Below are 16483 nucleotides of genomic sequence, written 5' to 3'. Positions count from 1 at the left end.
AGGTCGGGAGTGACTGCCATCTTGGAAAAAGCATAATTGACACTGACAACTCCCCCGTCTCTGACTTCAGCTCAGACCTCTTCCCTGAACTCTGTACCTGTGTATCCCCTGCCCAGTGCCACCTCTTTTTCAATGACGTTAGGTTATTTCCTAGTTTTAAAAAGATAGTTTGTTGGGTGCCTAGGTGGCTCAGTCGGTCAAGCATCTGCCTTTGGCTTGGGTCATGATCCCAGGATCCTGGGATCAAGCCCCGCATCGGGCTCCCTGCTCAGTGGGGAGCCTGCTTCTCCCTCTCCCTCTGCCTGCCGTTCCCCCTGCTTGTGAGCTCTCTCTCTCTGTCAAATAAATAAAGTGTTAAAAAAAAAGATAGTTTGTTATAATTTTTTATTCTTAGTAGCAGCACAGAGCAAAAGTAATTGGGTCAAATATCTGGAAGTCAGGGGAAAGGGGGTTAAAAAATCTTGCCGAAGTATTTGGAAAAGAGCTTTAGGACTCACACAGCCTACAGTGTAGAGGTGAAGACGTGGACTGATATTTGATCAATTGGACTTCATCATAACTTAAAATCTCGGGGCGCCTAGATGGCTCAGTCGGAAGAGCATATGACTTTTTTTTTTTTAAGATTTTATTTATTTGATAGAGACACAGCGAGAGAGGGAACACAAGCAGGGGGAGTGGGAAAGGGAGAAGCAGACTTCCAACTGAGCAGGGAGCCTGATGTGGGGCTCAATCCCAGGACCCCGGGATCATGACCTGAGCTAAAGGCAGACGCTTAACGACTGAGCCACCCAGGCGCCCTGAGCATATGACTCTTGATCTCAGGGTGGTGAATTCAAGCCCCATGTTGGGTGCAGAGATTACTAAAAAAATAAATAAATGAACTAAAAAAAACCCCACTTAATATCTCTGCTTTTCAAAAGACAACATTAGAAAACTGAAACTGAAGACAGGTCACAGACTGGGAGAAAATATTCAAAGTAGATATGCCTGACAGAGACCTGCATCTCTGTCTCTCTAAAAAAACATTTACAATTCATGAATAAGAAAACAACACCATTTGAAAAACTAGGTAAAAGTCTTGAACAGATTTAATAAAAGATCTACAGGGCCCATAGGTGGCTCAGTTGGTTAAGCGTCTGCCTTCAGCTCAGGTAGTGATCCCGGGATCGAGTCCTGCATCCGGCTCCCTGCTCCTTGGGGAGCCTGCTTCTCCATCTCCCTCTGCCTCTGCCTCTCTCTCTCGTGAATAAATAAAATAAAATCTTTAAAAAAGAAGTAGAAGGTCTACAGATGGCCAATATGCGCATGAGAAAACACTCAACATTACTGGTCAGGACAATGCAAATGACAACCACAATGAGATACCTCGTCATAGCCACCAGAATGTTTAAAATTAAAGACTGCTCATAACAAGTGCTGGTGAGGATGTGGAGCATGTGGGGCCCTCCATGCATTGCTGATGGGAATGCAAAGTGTTAGAAAACACTGGAAAACTTTTGGGCGGTTTCTTACAAAGTTAAAACATACACCTAGCATCCAACCCAGCCATCTGCTCCTAGGTTTACCCAAGACAAAAATGTACCTCCACAGAAAGACTCGTACATGAACATGGGATAGCCACTTTATTCGTAATGGCCCCCAAAAGTCCAGAGTGTCCCTCAACAGGGAAATGGATAAACTGTGATACATCCGTACAATGGAATTCTCAGGAATAAAAAGGATTGCATAAACGTTATATGCAACAACTTGGAATGAATCTCAAAAGCATTATGTTGAGTGAAAGAAGACACAAAAGAGAAAATACTCTATAATTCATTTCATATGAAATTTTCTTTCTTTCTTTCTTCCTTCCTTTCTTTCTGAGCGGTGGGGAGAGAGAGAGAATCTCAAGCAGGCTCCATGCCCAGCGCAGAGCCAGAAGCTGGAGGCCTAGTCTCACAACCCTTAAATCATGACCTGAGGTGAAATCATGAGTTACACACTTAACGACCCAGGCGCCCCCGCTATGAAATTTTAGAAAAAAACAAAACAAAACAAAAAAACAGAGGGAGCATCTGGGTGGCTCAGTCAGTTAAGTGTCTGATTCTTGACCTCAGCACAGGTCTTGATGGCAGCATCACGAGTTCAAGCCCCACACTGGGCTCTGTGCTGAAAAAAGAAAAAGCTCCATGAGAGTGACGGAAAGCAGAGTGATTGCTTCTGGGGTGGGTGGGAGAGGTATTGACTGGAAAGAGTCATGAAGGAGATTTCTGGGGTGATGGATATATTCTACCAGTTGCGTTCATCTTCATTCAATGACAGCTGTCCTCGGCTCAAGATGCTTCCACTTATAATTTTTGATGTGAAGCTTTACACTTTCTAGAGAAACCATTCTTCGAATCTGGATGTGAATCTTTTCCTGGGCTCGTGATCTGCAGTATGATACAATCTCATGATGTTAGGCCACAGCTCACAGGCAAGCAATCACGAGGGCAAACAACCATGGTACAGTATTCAATGAACTACGTGAGATGCTCCACACAGGTGTCGGAAGATACGGCCCAAGTGTTTCAAGCATGGCTAAGCTATGGTTCTCGGTTGGTGAGGTGGATGAAATTTTCAGTTTATGGTATTTTCAATTTAGGATGAGTTTATTGGGGGGCGGAGGTAACCCCATCATAACTCAGGAAAATCTGTAGCGACTTTTTCTGCAAGAGGAGAGAAGCTTCCTGGAGGAGGTGGTATCTGAGGTGTGCCCTAACTGATACAGAGGAGTGGGCAGGCAAAGGGAGGTGAGTGTTCCCAGCAGGGGGTGGGCCTTGGCAACTGCCAAGTGGCTTGAGTAGGGTTGTTGGATTTAAAAACTCGGAACAGTTAGGTAGAGGACTAGGTGGTTATATGCCCTGAGGCCTGAGTCCTCTTACTGACTTGTGTCGGACCCCCACACAAGCCCTCTTTTCTTTGGGCCTCTCACTTCTCCAGTCTGTCCCTCAGGTAAATGGGCGCAAGCCCCTTGTTCCTTCCGAACTCCCCCGGGCTGGGAGAATCCACCGAATGGCTGAGGAGTGACTGTTCTTTGAGCCAATCGCTGGAGCCTAAAGGCCGTCCTTCCTCCCTCCTCGTGGGCCAATCGCCGCGTTCTCCTTGAGACCAGCCGCTAAACGGGGGCTGTCTAAAGGCTTCATGACGTCACATTCAGGATAAACCAATAGCAGCTATTAAGAGGCGGGTTGTTTTGGTGATGGACAGCTCTCTTTCAAGATGTCCGCTTAGCGCGGGGCCCGCCGGGAAGCTTTGAGGCGGTGCTAGGGGGGACAGGGGCGGGAACTTCTGGTAGACTTTGCCCAATCATCAGTCGCGGCTCCTGCGATAGACGGGCAGTCTTTCCCATCCCCGTCGACTTAAGGGGGCGGGGCTCTGCACACCAGACTGGGCGGGCCCTTCATCTTTGATGGGCGTCTTCTTTACCCAATTGGTAAACGACATTCTCAGACGGGCCGCCTCCATTGCCAATGAGATCTCCTGGCGGGGTCGTTGTGGGCGGGCCGTGGACCCTCCGGTATAAGGCGGTCCCGGGGGAGTGCGGAGAAAGGGGGGGGTCTCGGCGGCAGGAGGAGGAGTAGGTGCGGGTGAAGATGGCGGCAGCCGAGGCCGCGAACTGCATCATGGAGGTGAGAGCCTGGAGCGCCGTCGGGGGTGGGGGGCGGCTTGGGGGTCGATGTTTTATGCCTCCGTCGTGGGGAAGGGCCTCCGAATGGGCGGATTGGGGCTGAAGGCTCTCAGCCGTACGGAGGGGACGCCGTATGCGCCGGATCCCGGGATACAGTCTGAGGTGCGGTTTTCCTAGCTTTCGGGGGCCTGCGGCACCGGTTCGAGCCGAGGGTGTCGTGCCCCCTCCCACGTGGAGGAGGGCTGGGGGCGCTTCCGGCCTGGCCCCCACGTGGCCGCGGCACGGTGGGTGGGGAGGGGGTGTGCCGTGCCCGGTGGCCCGGCGGGCTCCACGTGCGGGACAAAGGCCCCGCCCCCGGCCGGGGGAGGGGCGCCCCGGGGGGGGGCGGAGAGGAAGCTCCGACCCTCCCTTGGAGGCCCCCTGCTCTCTCCCCCGGGATCGCGACGTAACCCTCGGATTGGGCTTACTTCGTTCCCTCCGAGAAGTAGAGTCTCTCGGGAGGGGCAGTGTATCTCGACCCTCCAAAACCCTGTTCCGGATACCGGGGCATCTGCTTAGGCTTCGGTCCAGGTGTCGTGCAACCCCAGGTTGGGGTTGGAGGAAGAGGAAGAATTGGTTCCCTCCGGGCCCCCGTTTTCCTATCCCTGGATTCTCCCCTGCCCGTGGCTTTGGGAGCTGGGGGGATGGGGCATGCCCCTGTGACCTCCCTCTGGGTGGTGGTGGGGCCTCTAGTTGAAGGAGATCCTTCCCGATAAGGCGTCGTGCACCCCCTTGTGGCCATTTCTGGGTGTGTGGGAGGGACATCTTTTTCATGGGGCGTGTCCCAAAGCCCACCTCCCCTTTGGAGCCCTCCCGGGCGAGGGGAGGGAGAGGCTCTGCTGGGAAGAGGATGTGGGGAATATAAGCTACGAGCATTACCTCCTATTAGGGACCTTTCTCTCACCGGAGCATATGCGAAGGTGGGGGTGGGAGATGACTTCTCCCTTCCTGAAGCCCTATTTGAGGGTCCTGAGCATGGAGGCTTGAAATGGTTTCCTTAGAGGTTTGGTTCTTGTGGGGTTGGCACCGGTGCTGTTTCAAGACCGCTTGGGACTTGCTTGGTCGTGGTATTAGTGGTATTGAGAAATGGGTCCCAGTGGGAAATCCCCTTACCAGTCACCCTTTATAGGTGTCCTCACTGGCTTGGAAGGATGGGGGCGGGGCTTGGGGCTCGTGGGTCATGTCTGTGACTTCGTGCTTCTTGGGGCCTGAAGAGTGGTCACATCTGGAAGAGATATAATATGATGGGGCCTGTGTACTCTCGCCTCTTACCTTGTAGCATTGGGGGGCAGGCAGCTCCCAGGGGTCACTCCAGTGACTCCCATCCACCTTGGCTCTCCTGGGCCAGGGTCTGTATAGGTGGAGGAAATTTCTTTCTTAGAGGTTGCCTCAGGACTTGGCCCCACACTCGAGGAGGGTTTTGGGTCTGGGTAATGATGGGTTTGAGGGTCCAGAGTCTGGCCTCCTCCCTGGGACTCTACCTTCCTGGCAAGAGGGTACTAAGCTAGGAGATTGGCTCCAGCTGGCTTTGTTTGGGGCTTCCTGAGTCCAAGGCAGGAGCTAGGGGTCACGGTGCCAACTCTGGTGGGGGTGTCTTTGTGCCACACCTCCTTTCTGGAATTCTCTGAGACAAGAGACTTGTTTGTAGAGGTGGCAGATGCCCAGTGAGTACATCCTGCCAGTGCCCCCTCGCCCGGCTACTCATGGCACCCCAGGATAGGGGTATGTGTCAGGAAGTGTCACCTAATCTGGGGGGATTAGAGGATGAGGGGGAGCGACAGCTGGCAGTGCCCGTGTGCCTGGCGGGTGCCAGTTCCTCTGGCCTGGATGGGGGAGGTGTGTATGGTCAGGTGCCTGGCCGGAGAGGGACGGCGTGGGGGCGGGCCACCATCTCTCCAGCCATAGCTGGGACAGAACCCCTTCTCTTCTCCCCCCACTTCTCCCACCCCTTTTAAAAACACCCCTGCCTCTTTACTTGCTCCCTCTGCCACCACTCCCCTCCAAGGAAAAGGAAAATTGTAGGAAACACCCCCTCCCCTGTGAGCTGGGGTCCCCTGGCCTGGCCCTCCCCTAGCCACTCCCAGTAGCTAATCCTGTCTCCCTGTTACTCTCTCCTAGAATTTTGTAGCCACCTTGGCTAATGGGATGAGCCTCCAGCCGCCTCTTGAAGAAGTAAATATCCTTTTGTGAGACCCTTCCCCACATAAATATATCTTGCCACATATCAGGCCCTTTCTAGCAGTCTAACCATGATTCCTCTTGCTTCAAACCAGTTTACCCTGTGCCCCCAGACCATTAGTACAAACCCCCTGAAGGTTTGTGGCTCCCATCTAGCCTCCCCAAATACTGTGGCTACTTCCTTAACTCCATTTCCAGCCCCCCCTTTGCCCTTCCCGTGTCTGCCCCAATTCTGCCTTCCCCTCCCACCCCCCACCCCCAGCTGTGGGCTGAGCTAGAGACGGGGGCAGAGAGACTGGAGAGATGGTAGGCGTGGCTGAGGTATCGGGGTACTCCCCTGGATGGTGCTCTGGGGGGGTCCTGGAAGAGGAAAGGGGTTGTAAGGTTTTGGGGTTTGGGGGGAGACGGGGCTGTAGGGTTGCCATGGTATGATTTTGGGGGGGTCTGTTCTCCAGGGAGAAGTAGGGACCTGGAGTTTTAAGAGGCCTTGGAGAGCCCTCAGATTTGACCCATGCTCCCATCCACCCCCTTCCAGGTCTCCTGTGGCCAGGCAGAAAGCAGCGAGAAGCCCAACGCTGAGGACATGACGTCTAAAGATTACTACTTTGATTCCTATGCTCACTTTGGCATTCATGAGGTGAGTATGAACGGCTCCTAAAGCAGCTGAATCTTCAGGGGGTTAATGTTTGGGAGGGCTGGGACTTAATTTCCCACGCATGCGCACTGCCTCCCCTGGCAGCGAGCCTGGCCGCCCCTCTGGGTGTGAGGCACACACCCCGGGGTCGCCTCTCCCAGCCGTTGCCTTGGAGACGGAGCTTAGCCTGGCGCTCTAGGGAGGCTGGGGTGGGAGCGCAGCCCAGCCTGCCTGAGACTTCAGCCGGAGGTCAAGGCCTGCCAGTCTCTGCCGCCCTCTAGTGGCTGGTGGTGGGACTGCCCCCCCCAGCGGCTCCCGCCTGCTGTGCCCTGGCTTCTGGACCCTTTCGCACCGAGCACCGAGGTCCCAGAAAGCCGTCGGGATGGGATTCTGAGGATTTTTTTCTTTTTCTTTCTCTTCTTTTTTTCGTTTTGCTGAGACCTCTTCTTTTCTAAATTGTAAAATATACATAACAAAATTTACTTTTAAGTTCAGGGGCACTAAGTTCTGGGTAAAGCCAAGGATCACTGGGGCTTGGGAGGCGATGGTAGAATCAGGCCAAGGCGGGAGGGAGTTTAGTCCATCTGGTCTGATTTTACAAATAGGGAAACTGAGGCATGTGGGAGGGAAATGACTTGTTCCAAGGGGACTAAGGAAGTGGGAGGACCGAGCTCTAGCTCTCCAAACTGCCAGCGTGTCAGAGGCCAGGGCACCCCATTTTCCAGTGGGGCCCATGGGCCCCCTCACAGCATGTTTGTCTTGTGCCCCCACTTCCCCATCCAGGAGATGCTGAAAGATGAGGTGCGCACCCTCACATACCGAAACTCCATGTTTCACAACCGGCACCTCTTCAAGGATAAGGTGGTGCTGGACGTGGGCTCCGGCACGGGGATCCTGTGTATGTTTGCTGCCAAGGCTGGGGCCCGCAAGGTCATTGGGGTGAGTGTCCTGGGCAGGTGGGTGGGCCAGGGCCTGGGGATGGAGAGGGGCCCCTTAGGGCTCAGGGATTGGATGGAGGGGACTGGGAGCGGAGGGTGGGAGTGGGGGGGTCTCACCCTCCCTTCTTCCTGGGCCCCCAGATCGAGTGTTCCAGTATCTCTGATTATGCGGTGAAGATCGTCAAAGCCAACAAGTTAGACCATGGTGAGCCCAGGAAGAGAATGGGTTTGTGGGGATGGAATGGGTGATTTCCCACTTCCCCGGGGCCCCTGGCAGTGGGGTGGGGGCCGTCACTGAATACACATTCAGCCGTTCCTCCCGCCCCAGGCTCTGAGCTGAGAATCCCACCTTCTCAGAACCTACAATGGGTAGTGGCAAGCGTGCTGTGCCGGTTTGGAAACTGAGTGGCGAAGCCGCAAGCTTAGTGCCTTGCTCGCCCAACACAGGGCAAGAAGCAGTTTTTAGTTTGCAGAGCCATGGGGTTGACACCTGGGGTCCGTGGTGAGGTCTCTCAGCCACCCTTCTACGTTCAGCCCACATTCCCTTCCAGAGAAGTCTGCAGCCGCAAGCACATACACGTGTCAGTGTTTTCATGCTCACGTGCATGTCTGGTACATAAATAGCATTTCCCGCAAGCCTTTTGTCCTCCTTCCACCTGCGCGTCGTGTAGTTTCACACATTTCCACGTACGAGAGGCTCTTGCTCTTTTCAGTGATCTTGCTCTTTTCGATGACTGCCGTCGCCTGCTTTCCGAATCAGGCTCTTAGGGGTGGGCCTTCCAGCAGCCCCTGAGATGTTCGTCCCCTCACCCACAATGTCATTTCACGTGTGCACTGTTGTATCTGGGAGGTCAGTTTATTAAAGGAGGGTTGCTTGGGTCAGAAAGGCCAGTTGTGTGGGTGTTGCCATATGGCTTTTGAGTTCCCACCTGCCGGGTTCCAGGGCAGAGAACGTGGGAAGATGGTGGCTCTTCCACAGTGACTTTTCCCCCCGCTAAGATTTATTTATTTATTTATTTATTCATTCATTCATTCATTCAGAGAGTGCGGGGAGAGGGAGAAGGAGAGGGAGAATCTCAGGCAGACTCCATTCACACCAAGCGTGGAGCCCAGCACGGGGCTGGATCCCACGACCCTGAGATCATGACCTGAGTCGAAACCAAGAGTCGGATGCTTCACTGACTGAGCCATCCAGGCGCCCCTGAAGTTATTTTTTTTTTTAAGAGTTTATATATATGTAAATATATATATAAAGAGAGATTAGTATAATGACACCCCCCCCGCTACCTACCACTGAGCTTTAAATATCTCCATTTGAAGCAAATTTGAACCGTGATGTCATTTGTCCTGTAAATACTGCTGTGCGTGTGTGTCTGTAATATAGCCTTTCAGAAAACATGACCATGCTATTAACGACAAAGTCCATCCAATACCTAATCCGTACAACATTTTCTGCTTCTGCCTTGAAAATATCCAGAGTGATGAATAAATTTTAAAACTGAATTAACAGGGGCACCTGGCTGGCGAGATCTGTAGAGTGTGTGACTCTTGATCTCGGGGTCGCGAGTTCGAGCCCCGTGTTGGGCATAGAGATTACTTAAAAAAAAGAAAAAATACAAAACAAAACCAAAAAACCCTGAGTTCAGAAAGTGTGGCTTCAGCTGGCAGAGATCTTTGAAGATGCCCAAATGCAGCTCCCAGCCTTTCCTTGAGGAGACGGGGGCGGCTCCAGTGGGGTCCCCGGGCCCTGGCCCCCCAGGGGAGGCAAGCGGACAGGTCTCCGCAGGGCTGGTTGCATGTGCCTCTCTCTGCCCCGCAGTGGTGACCATCATCAAGGGGAAGGTGGAGGAGGTGGAGCTCCCGGTGGAGAAGGTGGACATCATTATCAGCGAGTGGATGGGCTACTGCCTTTTCTACGAGTCAATGCTCAACACCGTGCTCTACGCCCGCGACAAATGGCTGGTGAGGCCCCGGCGGGGTGGGAGCAGCTCACACGGGCTCACGCAGGCAGGACTCCTTCGGCCACGTGTTGAGCACCTATCAGTTGGGGTCTGGGCAGAAAACCAAAAGCCATGCTAGATATTTCCCCCACAGGGGACTTCATGCAGGGGATTGGCTGCCTAGATGTTGGAGGGCCCAAAGCCAGAATGGGAGGTAACAGGCACCAGGAGCTAGACAGTGACAAGGAGACAGTGTCAGGAGGTGGGTGGTGCTGGGAAGAAGACCATGGCAGGGCAGAAGGATGGGGAGTGGCCAGAGGGCCATGGTTCCAGGCGCTCAGATCTGAGCAGGCCTCCCGGGGGAGGTGACCGAGACCTGAACAAGGGGTAGGAGCTGCATGAGATCTGGGGCCAAGAGCATCTGGGCAGAGGAACTGGTGCAAAGGTCCTGGGGCAGGAGTGTTCTTACTGTGTGCTGAGGAACAGCAGGGAGTGGGCTGAGGGTCTGGAAGAACAGTAGAAGGGAAAGGGGTGGAGGGGCCTGAGCACCCCCATGATACTTGAGTTTTCCTCTCAGAGGAGCCAGGGAAGGTTCTGTAGATGCTTCAGAACCTGTGAAGGACAGGTCTGAGACTGAGGTGCTCCTGGATGCTGCCTGGCAGCCACATGGGGAATAGATGCAGGCTTGAGGGCGGAAGCCAGGAACCAGTGAGGAGGCCATCGTAGGAGTCCAGGTGGCTCAGACCAGGGTGGAGATAGCGTATGTGGGTAGAGACTGAAGTTGTCAAGGTTTGTGGGTAGTGTTCCAAGGCCTTCCATCCTTTACACCCTCCCCCTTCCCCTCGGCAGGCCCCCGATGGCCTCATCTTCCCGGACCGAGCCACGCTGTATGTGACAGCCATCGAAGACCGGCAGTACAAAGACTACAAGATTCACTGTGAGCTCAGGGGGCCCCCCAGGAGCTCAGGGGGGCAGGGCAGGCTCGGCCTGGGAGCCGCTGATGGGCTCACCCCTCCTCCCTGCCTGCCTCCCCAGGGTGGGAGAACGTGTACGGCTTTGACATGTCTTGCATCAAAGACGTGGCCATCAAGGAGCCCCTGGTGGATGTGGTGGACCCCAAGCAGCTGGTCACCAATGCCTGCCTCATAAAGGTGAGGGGGGTGTGTGGCCAGGTGTCCCCAGGGTTGGAACCAAGGAAGGGCCAGCTGACACTGAGCAAAGACATCAGGTCACCCAGTGTTTGCTTGAGGCCTGGGAGTCTCACCTGTTGGCCAGAGGTGGCGCTAGAGGACCGAGAAGCCACCTTGTCCTTTAAAAAGCTTCACGAGCCAAGCCCCGCGAGTGGTTCCAGGCGCCGTGGCAAGCGAGATGGGACTGGCTGGCACTGCTCTGGGGGGACGCATTCCAGAGGGGCATCCCTGAGCCAGGCAGCTGAGCCCCTTGGCCAGCGCCCCAGATGTAGGAAGCCCAAGGCCCCAAGCGAGTTGATATGCACCTAGGCCACTGATAAAGAATGACTGTGACTGCGATCGGTTCTTGAGCCCCTCGGTGTCCGCACGGGGAGCCGGACCCCGGGGTGAACCCTAGAATTGGGCTACGAGAGGCGGCCCAGCCCTGGTGGAGGAGGAGGAGGAGGAAGCCTGGAGCGAGTGGAGACAGGAGCTGCGAGGGCGGCTGCCAGGGAGCTGTTGGAGGGATTTCGAGTAGGAGTTTGACATGATCTGGTGGACAGTGTTTTCAAATCGTCACACTGGCTGATAGGTCGAGTAAGGGGCTGGGGCGAGGGTGGGGGGGCAGCAGTAGGGAGCCCGGTGAAGAGGCCCCTGCCGTGGTGAGGTGCTGCGGGTGCCCCCCTGGGCGGGGCGAAGGCCGTGGAGAGGGGGCAACGGGCGGTTCCCCGAAGCAGAAGTAGTAGCTGTAGAAGCGGGACCGTCCGCTGCGGGTTCCGGACGTCGTGGGAAGGGCGCAGGACCCGGGCCCGGACCCCCGGGCTCTCCCGCTGCCCGCTGGGCTGGGTGTTGGGGAGTGGGGCTCATGGGGCCTGTCCCGCAGGAGGTGGACATCTACACCGTCAAGGTGGAAGACCTGACCTTCACCTCCCCCTTCTGCCTGCAAGTGAAGCGGAATGACTACGTGCACGCGCTCGTGGCCTACTTCAACATCGAGTTCACGCGCTGCCACAAGAGGACGGGCTTCTCCACCAGTGAGCGTGGCGCTGGGCCTGGGGGGAGGGGGGCACGGGACAGGAACCGGCTGGGGGGGCCGGAGGGCCATGGAGGACTCCTGTTGTGACACCGGCTCTGCCGGCTTACCTGGGCATGTCATGCCTCAGTTTCCCCACCCGTGAAACAGTAAACAACAGTTCTTCTCCAAGGCTGATGAGGGTGAAGGGATTCAGGTCCTGGAGGGGCCAGGCCGAGGCCCAGGGTGGGGGCTGGGCAGGAGGCCCCTGGGCCTGCCGTGTCCTGGCTGACCCGACTGCACCCCCAGGCCCCGAGTCCCCCTACACGCACTGGAAGCAGACCGTCTTCTACATGGAGGACTACCTGACCGTGAAGACAGGCGAGGAGATTTTTGGCACCATCGGCATGCGGCCCAATGCCAAGAATAATGTGAGGCGCTGGGGGGGCTGGGGGGGTGGTTGGCTGGCTCAGGAGGGGCACCGCTGCCTGTTCTGGGGCCCCAGCAGCCCTCCGCTTGGTTAAGTCTGTGACCCCTGGGGCGACCCTAAGTGGATGGGAGGACAGAGGGTCTGGAGCCTGGAGTCCAGGGCGGGGGCCTGGGCTAGAAGTGTGGGCACGGGACTCAGTGATCCTCTCAGGATGCTTGTCCCTGTCTGGAGGAGACATTTTGGGCTCTCAGAACTGGAGAAAGATGCTAGTAGCATCTGGCGCAGGACAGTGAAGAAGCCTCGACTCTGGCCCCAAATGTCGGTAGTACAGAGCTTGGGAAACCCCGGACTAAAGAGACAGACAGAGAGGCCCAGAGCAGCGGAGGAAGCTGGGAGCCTGGGCCGAGGTGGGGGGGACTGAGAGCAGAAGTCCTCAAGGTTATAGGCGAGTTTGGCCCGAGCCTTTCCAGGGAGTGCTGGGGGGTGGGGAGCACGGAGCGAGGCCTGGCTTCCAGGAAGCCTGGGAGCTGAGGACGCGCAGACACGGGTTGGGACCAGTGAGTGTTGCCGTGGAGGAGGAAGTGTGCTGGAAGAGAGATTTGCTGCTTAGAAAAGAGGGAAGGAGTAACTGCTTTACTGATGGGAATGGTTCTGATGGGGAACAATCCTTATGCAAGAGACAGAGCAGCTGAGCTCTGCTCTGGAGGGGTGGGCTTGGCTGGGTTCCAGGTGCCGTTGCGGGTGTCACGGGAGCCACAGTTGGGAGTCGGGGTTGAGGGCAGATGCTGGGGGTGGGACCAGCACCGTGGCAACCAGCCTGGATGGGGGGTCTCCGGGGAGCGTGGGAGGTGGCTGGGGGCGCCTCCTGCCATGGCCTCCTGACTCGGACGGTTCCACACCTCTGCCTGTCCCGAGTCCAGTCCCCCTCACATCTGCCCTCTCCCCACAGCGCGACCTGGACTTCACCATTGATCTGGACTTCAAGGGCCAGCTGTGTGAGCTGTCCTGCTCCACTGACTACCGGATGCGCTGAGGCGGCGCCCGGCCTCTCCCACCCTGGCCGGGCCGGCCCTGCACGGGCCCAGGGGCTGCGGCATTCTTAGGCAGTTTGGGGGCTCCCCCTTCCTCTCCTTCCCTCCCTCAGAAGGGGGTTTTAGGGGTCTGGGCTGGGGCAGGGCACATCGTGACTGTGTTTTTCATAACTTATGTTTTTATATGGTTGCATTTACGCCAATAAATCCTCAGCTGGGATGGCTCGGCTTCCTGGGGGGCAAAGTGGGGTTCTGTCTGCAGGTGCTGTGATGATGATGTCCTGAGCAGCTGTGGGGGTCATGGGCTGGCGCCTGCTGGTAGTCATACGTCTTTGCCCCCATCTCTGTGTCTCTAGGTCTCACTCCCTGGCTCTGGCCTCTTGCCGCCTCTGCTTTCCATGGCCCTCTGCCAGGGTCTGCTCCCCTGTTGCTCTCTCTGGGTCCGTGTGTCCCCCTCCAATCCCCCTCACTCATGCGTCCTGAGACCCTGTTCCCTCTTGTCCCCACTGGGCAGGGCTCCTGCCCCCGGTTGCCCTGCCAGGCTGGGGGGAGGGTTGGGGTGTGGGTTCCCAGCATAGCTGGGCCCTTAAGTTTCCCAGAAAGCCATCTTCCCCCCCTCCCCCCAGCGCACACATTGTTCCGCCGTCTGGCTGTTTTTTCCTGTCCAGGACCCTCCAAGGCCAGGCGAGGGCTGACTGGCAGTGACTATTGCCCTGCCCTCTGCAGCTGGGGAAACTGAGTCGTGGGGGGGTTATGTTAAGGGGGTAGAATTCCTTGTGTGTCTTTCCCCAGCCTAGCTTGGGACTTGGAGGTGAGGGATGGAGGGGGGGACGAGGAGGGGGGGTGTCCTACCCTAGGGCTGCAGGGCCTCCCTGCCTCCCTGCTTTACAGAGATGGCCTCAAGAGGCCCCAGTGACAGCTCCCCAGGGGCTGTGTTCACCCTCTGCTGCAGGTGCGGCGTCTACACTTGACCCTTTCCCATTGCCTTGTGCACCGAGTTCCTGGTCCCCCAGGACGCTGTCCACAGGACCCGGATCGCCTATGCCTCCGTGACTTTGCACGGCCCGGCTACACCTGCTTCGGTACTGCTGGAGCCCTGGGCCTGGCGGCGCGTCACACTATTCATCTTCCAGGATGGTGTCCTGGCTGTGCTGGGGCCCAGACTCCCTTTGTTCACAACCCGAGGTGGTCCCGCCCGCACCCCGCATTTCCTAACCCAAGAAGGAGCCTGGCCCATGAGACCTCATGGTCCCCAAGGGTTGAGGTTGAGGTCGCAGGAACCCAGCGCCTCCCTGCCCCCACCCCTTTCCTGGAAGCCCTAAGCTGTGTCAAGCACTAGCAGGTGTCAGCTGCCCCGCCCCTCTTCCCTCCGCCTTAAAGGGGTCCCTCTCCCGAGGCCTCCCACGGTCATAGCTCTGCCGGGTGACCGCACCCGTGAGGGCTCGGAGGCCAAGGAGTAGGACGTGGGAGTCCAGGTTCTAAGCTTACCTTCTGGCGTGGTGTGGCCTCCTCGACTCTTGGCCTCAGTTTTCCCCGCCTGAGCAGTGGGGACTGGCCCTGATTCCTGGCGCCCAAGCGGGACTCCGGGGGCCTATCTGACTCGGGAAGGGGGCGGAGCTTCACCCCGGAGGGGCCGCTTCGCGCATGGGTTTTAAGGACCACTCCCGGCCCCATCCCACGATGACTTCCCACATCCTCCTGTTGCTTCTCGCCTCCTCGGTTCTGGGGGACCCGGACTCCTTGGGCAGGTGAGAAAGGCGGGCGGCAGCAGGGACAGGGCGGGAAGGAGACCGCGAGGAGCGTGCGCCCTCTCCAGGCCACTGCTTTCCGCGTCGGTGGAATGGTGATCTGTAAGCGCGCCTCTGCGGTCGCGGAGTTCTGGGTGCTCCGACCCCACTGAGACCCCTTTCTCGAGAGGATTCTGTTTGAAGCCGGCCCTCTCCCATGCTCCCTCCCCAGGCAGCCCCAGCACCAGGTCGCCCAGCACCGTAGGCGCCTCTGTTCCCTGGGCACATGCCAGACCCACCGCCTGCCAGAGATGATATACTGGCTCCGCTCCGCCTCCACCAAGGAGCTCTCAGGGAAGGCCGGCCGCGAGCCCCAGGACCCCCACAGCTACGGGCGCCGCCGTCGGCGCGAGGCCCGAGGCCTGCTCGGTCTCCAGGACCCTGGCCTGAAGAAAAGAGGCCAGGGCAGTGCCCAGCTTTCTGGGTGACATTGGGCTCGTCCCTGGCCCTCCCCTGGACTCAGCTTACCCATCTGTGTATTGGGGCCACGGCCCCAAGTTTCTTTTCCCCTAACTCCATCTCCTGGGCTCACTCAAAAACTCTCCCCGCGCTGTGACTGGGCTGGACCCGGGGGCACACTGGACCTAGCATGTACAAAGAATACTAACGTCCAGAGCCTAATAAAACGAGTTTCCTGTTTCAGCCTCTACTTGTCTGTGCCCATTTCGGCTTCCCCATCTGAGTCCAGTCTCTAACACACTCTTCCCCTTTATCCATGCACCTTTTCCCACACGGAAGTCCCTCTGGCTGTCTAACTTGAATCCAACCCGCTGTAGCTTCTCCTTAGCACCACTCAGTCCGTGCAGCTGCATTTTCCGTGGGCGGTTTTGGTGGGCTGACCCAATCCCCAAAGCAGCCCTCCCTCCTCGGGATGGTAGAACTTTGATTCGCTCTGTCTGGATACCCACGCGCGTGACTTTACGTGTACCCAAAGGTGGGCTGTGAGTGCCAAGCTGAGCCTCGTTTTGCAGAGAGGAAGGAGAGCGAGACAAAGCGGAGTGGGAAGTCCAAGAACCTGGGGTTCGGAGGAGAGGAGCTGCTTAGAACCCGGGAAGCCAATGGTGGAGAAACCCGGCCAAGTAGAAAAAGACTGAGGACCAAGGATCGAACGGAGGGAGAGGATTGGACGCTGGGATTCGAGGGGGCGGGGATAGAACGCAGAGGGCTGGAAGGGGGCGGGGATAAAACCAGAGACTCGAATACCCGGCAAGGCACACGCGAGGCAGAAATCTGGGTACCTGGATGTCGGATAATTGGGGGCGACCAGGAGCTCCGGAGGCCCGACGACCAAGTCGTGGACTCGTCGCACTGGGATTGGACATATGCAAGTGGGAGACTTGGGTCTGGCGTTCTAAATCGAGGGTGGGGGGTGTGCTCGGGCTTGGTCTCCAGGATCGGATCGGCGGACCTCTGACTCAGCGTGGTAAGTATCGGAGGGGCCCGAGCTCCGGCGGGGCCTGGAGGCCTCTGGCTTAGGTTGGGCGTGCGTGCCTCTCCATCACTTGTCCTCGAAGCTCGCCTCGGCTCACAGCTTCAGCATCCCTGGCTGTGAGGCATGCGCAGTAGGGTGCTGCCTCCTCCATCCCCCTCCAGCCCCCGGCGCGGGGGAGGGGACTCTGGGCCACCCTAGAGCGGAAGAATTTATAGACATTCCCCCCCCCCATCCTCCCCCGCCA

At 57.2% G+C, this 16483-nt stretch overlaps 3 protein-coding genes across 12 annotated transcripts in view; all 3 read left to right on the top strand.

Moving 5' to 3' along the window:
* The first annotated feature begins 3500 nt into the window (after positions 1–3500).
* Positions 3501–13240, top strand: PRMT1 (protein arginine methyltransferase 1). 4 transcript variants are annotated; one of them, XM_019798186.2, is made up of 11 exons: positions 3549–3650; positions 5807–5860; positions 6402–6503; positions 7284–7439; positions 7580–7643; positions 9258–9400; positions 10228–10315; positions 10414–10529; positions 11431–11581; positions 11869–11990; positions 12939–13240. In XM_019798186.2, the coding sequence occupies exons 1-11, from the start codon at positions 3615–3617 to the stop codon at positions 13020–13022; spliced, it is 1116 nt and encodes a 371-aa protein (XP_019653745.1). In that variant the 5' UTR covers positions 3549–3614; the 3' UTR covers positions 13023–13240. The 4 variants fall into 4 exon arrangements, with proteins under 4 accessions (XP_019653746.1, XP_019653745.1, XP_019653748.1 ...); XM_019798187.2 differs by lacking the exon at positions 5807–5860 and having other exon boundaries at positions 3501–3650; XM_019798189.2 differs by lacking the exons at positions 3549–3650; positions 5807–5860 and adding an exon at positions 6154–6172.
* A 151-nt stretch (positions 13241–13391) lies between these two features.
* ADM5 (adrenomedullin 5 (putative)) lies at positions 13392–15393 on the top strand. Its single transcript, XM_011223192.3, has 2 exons — positions 13392–14768; positions 14980–15393. Exons 1-2 carry the CDS (start codon positions 14665–14667, stop codon positions 15233–15235), a joined length of 360 nt encoding a protein of 119 aa, XP_011221494.2. The 5' UTR covers positions 13392–14664; the 3' UTR covers positions 15236–15393.
* A 104-nt stretch (positions 15394–15497) lies between these two features.
* CPT1C (carnitine palmitoyltransferase 1C) overlaps positions 15498–16483 on the top strand; it is an 18828-nt gene continuing 17842 nt past the window's right edge. For all 7 annotated transcript variants that reach the window (XM_034637994.1, XM_034637993.1, XM_034637996.1 and 4 more), the window contains exon 1: positions 15498–16230. The gene's annotated coding sequence lies outside the window, so the exon portion shown is untranslated. The remainder of the gene's footprint in view (positions 16231–16483) is intronic.

This window comes from Ailuropoda melanoleuca, chromosome 12 (assembly GCF_002007445.2).
Source record: "Ailuropoda melanoleuca isolate Jingjing chromosome 12, ASM200744v2, whole genome shotgun sequence".
NCBI classification, from domain to species: domain Eukaryota; kingdom Metazoa; phylum Chordata; class Mammalia; order Carnivora; family Ursidae; genus Ailuropoda; species Ailuropoda melanoleuca.
Note: the sequence above shows the minus strand (reverse complement) of the source record. Positions and strands in the feature narration are given on the sequence as shown.